This window comes from Etheostoma spectabile, chromosome 7 (genome assembly GCF_008692095.1).
Source record: "Etheostoma spectabile isolate EspeVRDwgs_2016 chromosome 7, UIUC_Espe_1.0, whole genome shotgun sequence".
NCBI classification, from domain to species: Eukaryota; Metazoa; Chordata; class Actinopteri; order Perciformes; family Percidae; genus Etheostoma; species Etheostoma spectabile.
In genome coordinates this window covers 7,724,373-7,728,340 of record NC_045739.1, presented here as the reverse complement: position 1 = coordinate 7,728,340, position 3,968 = coordinate 7,724,373, and the positions used below count along the sequence as shown (strand labels likewise).

Below are 3,968 nucleotides of genomic sequence, written 5' to 3'. Positions count from 1 at the left end.
TACTCTATCTGTAAAGTGTCTCGAGATATCTCTTGTTATGAATTGATACTATAAATAAAAATTGAATTGAATTGTGCCTGCAATACAGCTTTATTTAATTGAAATCAGTGTGTTTCACCACAGGATGTTTTTGTAGATGATCCCCCATTTGGCTACATTTTGGACTAACTTGCTGCATACATTAGCTTTCTAATGAGAGCAGATTTAGTGTATTTTGTGATGTTGATTCACATATTCATACATATTATTCTTTTCAAAAACACAAATTTGTTGCATGTTTACTTACCTTCCAATGACCTAAGCATCCTCTGTGTCCTGACTTACGAGAGTTACATCCATAACTGTCGTCACCAGCCAGTTAAATGTCCAAAGGCCCCTATCCTTTAGTTATAATATTCATTAGACTAAATGAAATTGGTAACACCAGACAGTATATCTTGCTTGTGTTGTGTTACATATTCTTAAAATATCTTTGGGGTTGGTAGAATAATTCAACCTATCTAAATTGATCACGGGGCTGGGCTTTTTATAGACAGAAAGATTGATTGATTCATCAAGAAAATAATCAAGCAAATTTTTATGGATAACGAAAATAATTGTTTGCAGCAAGGTTACTCTGTTCAGGTTTTATGCAGGTACCACTATAAGGATATTTTCACTTTGTTAATGTAACGAGCAATCTGACCTGGAAACACCACAATGTTTATAGCCCTAATATATAAACACAGGTGTGGCCTTCTGTTCTAAATGTAAAGGTTTAACAGCAGCTAGTTTATATTTCACAATATGGGAAATATTTTTTTCAATAAAAAATAACATTCCATTTGGCTTTTATTATTATAATAACAATCCTTAATATCAAGAATTGATAATTCATTTAAAAGAAATGGTTTGCAGGTGGGTGGGGCGTGAAACATTTTTCTTTCAAAGGGTGGCATGACAAAAAAAGTAAATAAAGAAAACTCTTACTTTGTGTCCAATAGTCCAGGATCATTACCGAAGGCGAGAGGAATATCTTTGGAGTGGTCACTCTTCAGAGACAGACAGCTGGACACTGGAGACTCTGCTCTGCCCTCCTCATCCTTCCCACAAACACTCATCTTTGGTCCAGTTAGTCTCGCACTGTCAGACTTTACTCCTCAACGAAAGAAAAGTGTAGTTTCCGTCATACTATGGTGCACTGAAGACGGTGACGTCATCTGTTTCCAATGTGAACTGGATCAATAAGAAACCTTCCTACATTAATAACCATAGACTCCTATGATTTTGATAAAAACAAATCAGCTGCAAGCCACTATAATACTTATTATGTATTATTGAGAAGCTCACTGTTGGAAATGTTGCTTATTTCGTAAAGCCTGATAAATAGTCTAAAGTCTTAGCCAGCTAACTCATTAAAGAAAGTTTGAGTCACTTATCAACTAAGACAAGCTAGTTTTACGCATTACATACCCCATTACATTACATCTTACATTAATACACATTAATTTAACCTCTCATTCGGAGACAAAAAAAGACCATAGCCTACAATTTAATAGCCTAGCAGAGCAAATCTATCATAAATTCAAGCCACCCTCGCCCATTAACCTACCTCATTGCTGGCCAAGGATTTAAATCCGTTCATTTTCATCAATCCATCCATTATCTAGGCGCTTGCTAACCCTACTGAACATGCATAGCTATCTCACTTAACCGAAGTTCAGCTCTTACTTCCTTGAAAAAAAAATGTACAAACGCATTTCCGCGGTCAAATATTAGACTGCCACCATATTCTGATATATACGGTACCAGAAGGGCGACTGTGTAGAGGGGAAGACATCAATGGAAGATGAAGTTGGAATTTCCTATTTCTGTCACAGTTATGAGATCTTACATTATCACTTTAATAGAGTGGACACCGGCAGGCCAATATGTTTCTGAGACATTAACGTTGTTCTTCAGGACATGTCATCAAATGGGGCGCAATAAATGGTATTTAACACCGGTTTTCAAAAATAAAATTTCACAATTTGTAGGTTACTTATTTAGGCAGTACTATTCTGGATCAAGGACATCCAGTTAATTTCCAGGATGTTCCAGCAATGTGTGTTGCTGTTGTAACAAGCCCCACGCTGAAAAATGTCAAGTTTTCAAGAAAATTTGAAATGTGTGACAAGGCAGGCCTGCTTGGTTTTTTCAGGGAATGATTGCTTTACAAAAAATATCTTTATGGCGTGCGTCTATCCAACTGGGACGTTTTGTGACAGATTGGCAGGGATTTGCTATGGACAAAATACACACAGTGATACAATGGTAAAAGCAAATTACTTTTAACCATAAATCCTGGTATAGCACACATTACTGTATTGTGTGAACAGTTAACTTCATTTAATGTTGTATCTTCTGGTGCAAATGTTCCACCCATAGAATACACAGTCTATGTTCCACCGAAACCCGTTCCTTCCCGAGTCTATTTTGCAGAGCCACCAACCTTCGCTGTTTCCAGAAATCAGCGCCTCCCAGGACGATTGTGATTGGTTTAAAGAAATGAAAAAACCCAGAGCGCTTTTTTCTCCTATCCTAGAATGTATGTGGACGAGCCAGACTTCCGCAGCACTGATAGGCCTGGCAATGCAAAGTCTAAGGCGTACCACAGATTGCATGGTACATTTGGAATAATTTTCTTTCATTGCATTTTATTTTATTTCTATATCAGAATCAGAATCAGAATCAGAAATACTTTATTGATCCCCAAAGGGAAACTCTGTGTTGCAGTTGCCAAATAGTAGAAATATAAATAAAGAAAGAAAGAAATACAAGGAGTGTGGATATTTACGTAGTTAAAGGAATATTATGATACAGTATTTACATAATTAACATAATTAAGGTGTTGCAATGGTGAAAAGTAATAATAATAATATAATAATAATAATAATGATAATAATAATAATAATAATAATAGTAATAAAAATAATAGTAGCAGTTGAGTATTGCACACATTACAAGCCAGTATATATAGTGCATTTATTTTATTTAAAATGTATCAATTTATGTTTCATTTTTAGAGTTAGATGAAAACTAATTTAATTGAAAGTTTATGTTTTTTTTATTTAAATTGCTGTGTTTTTGCAGCACCTGCAAATGAAAGTCATGTTGGAAGATTGACACAAATGTCTTTTCTGTGATTTAAGCTATAGGCAGGAGTCCAGGCCAATGGTTGTCTGTAGACTAATTGCTACTGAGTAGGCTACTCCATGGATGTAAGTACTCCCATAGTGATCCAGCAAGTGATGAACTCGCCTAAAGTCGCCCACATGTATCAGCCTCACGCCTTGACCTGTCATTTACCGTAAAGATGAGAATACGAGCGCGGTCTAATTTTCGGGGCTTTTGGTGTAAGGCGGAAATGTGACCGCGGAGTGGGACGTTGCAAACACGTCACTAACGCTATTTCTTTCATCAGCCAGTTTCTTACAGTATTTCTCAATTGTTTGGAACTTGAGACACAAAGAACACAACAATCTAGGCCTACTCGGGCTACCAACACCTGAAACTAATTCTGCTTATTATTATCCCGCTTTAGCCTACACTCTATGCAGTTATAAACCCTGTTTTCTTTTTTTAAACACAACACACAATTCTTTACAAGTGGCACAATTGTTTTAAATTGCATCACTTGTCACATGCAACACTGCTGTTCAAATGTCGGCCTGCACACAGACTTTTTTCGAGGTTTCAGCCTTTACAATTTAATATCGTTTGATCTTATTTATGTTTGACTCTGACTGTGATGCAGGTGAGTGTGAGGCCGCAGGAGAAGGACCCACGTGCAGATCGCGAGGTAGCCTGCCACTGTAGGCCTACGGCTGAGATAAGGTTCAATGTGTCACATGTTTTAAATAGCAGTTGAAGAACAAATAAGCTTCGGCTGCAGCAGACACAATTAGGTTGACAGACTGGCATGCAGGTGCTAGACAGGTAAGCAGACG

The 3,968-nt window shown here is 36.9% G+C and overlaps 1 protein-coding gene across 4 annotated transcripts in view; it reads right to left on the bottom strand.

Moving 5' to 3' along the window:
• LOC116692346 (NACHT, LRR and PYD domains-containing protein 14) overlaps positions 1–1,755 on the bottom strand; it is a 13,344-nt gene extending 11,589 nt beyond the window's left edge. The window contains exons 1-2 of one of the 4 annotated variants that reach the window (XM_032520553.1): positions 1,592–1,755; positions 970–1,215 (exon numbers count right to left, since the gene is read on the bottom strand). In XM_032520553.1, the coding sequence (XP_032376444.1) occupies positions 970–1,100 (131 nt within the window). In that variant the 5' untranslated portion in view covers positions 1,101–1,215; positions 1,592–1,755. The remainder of the gene's footprint in view (positions 1–969; positions 1,216–1,591) is intronic. The other 3 variants (XM_032520556.1, XM_032520554.1, XM_032520555.1) reach the window with 3 other exon arrangements.
• Between the last annotated feature and the right edge of the window lie 2,213 nt (positions 1,756–3,968).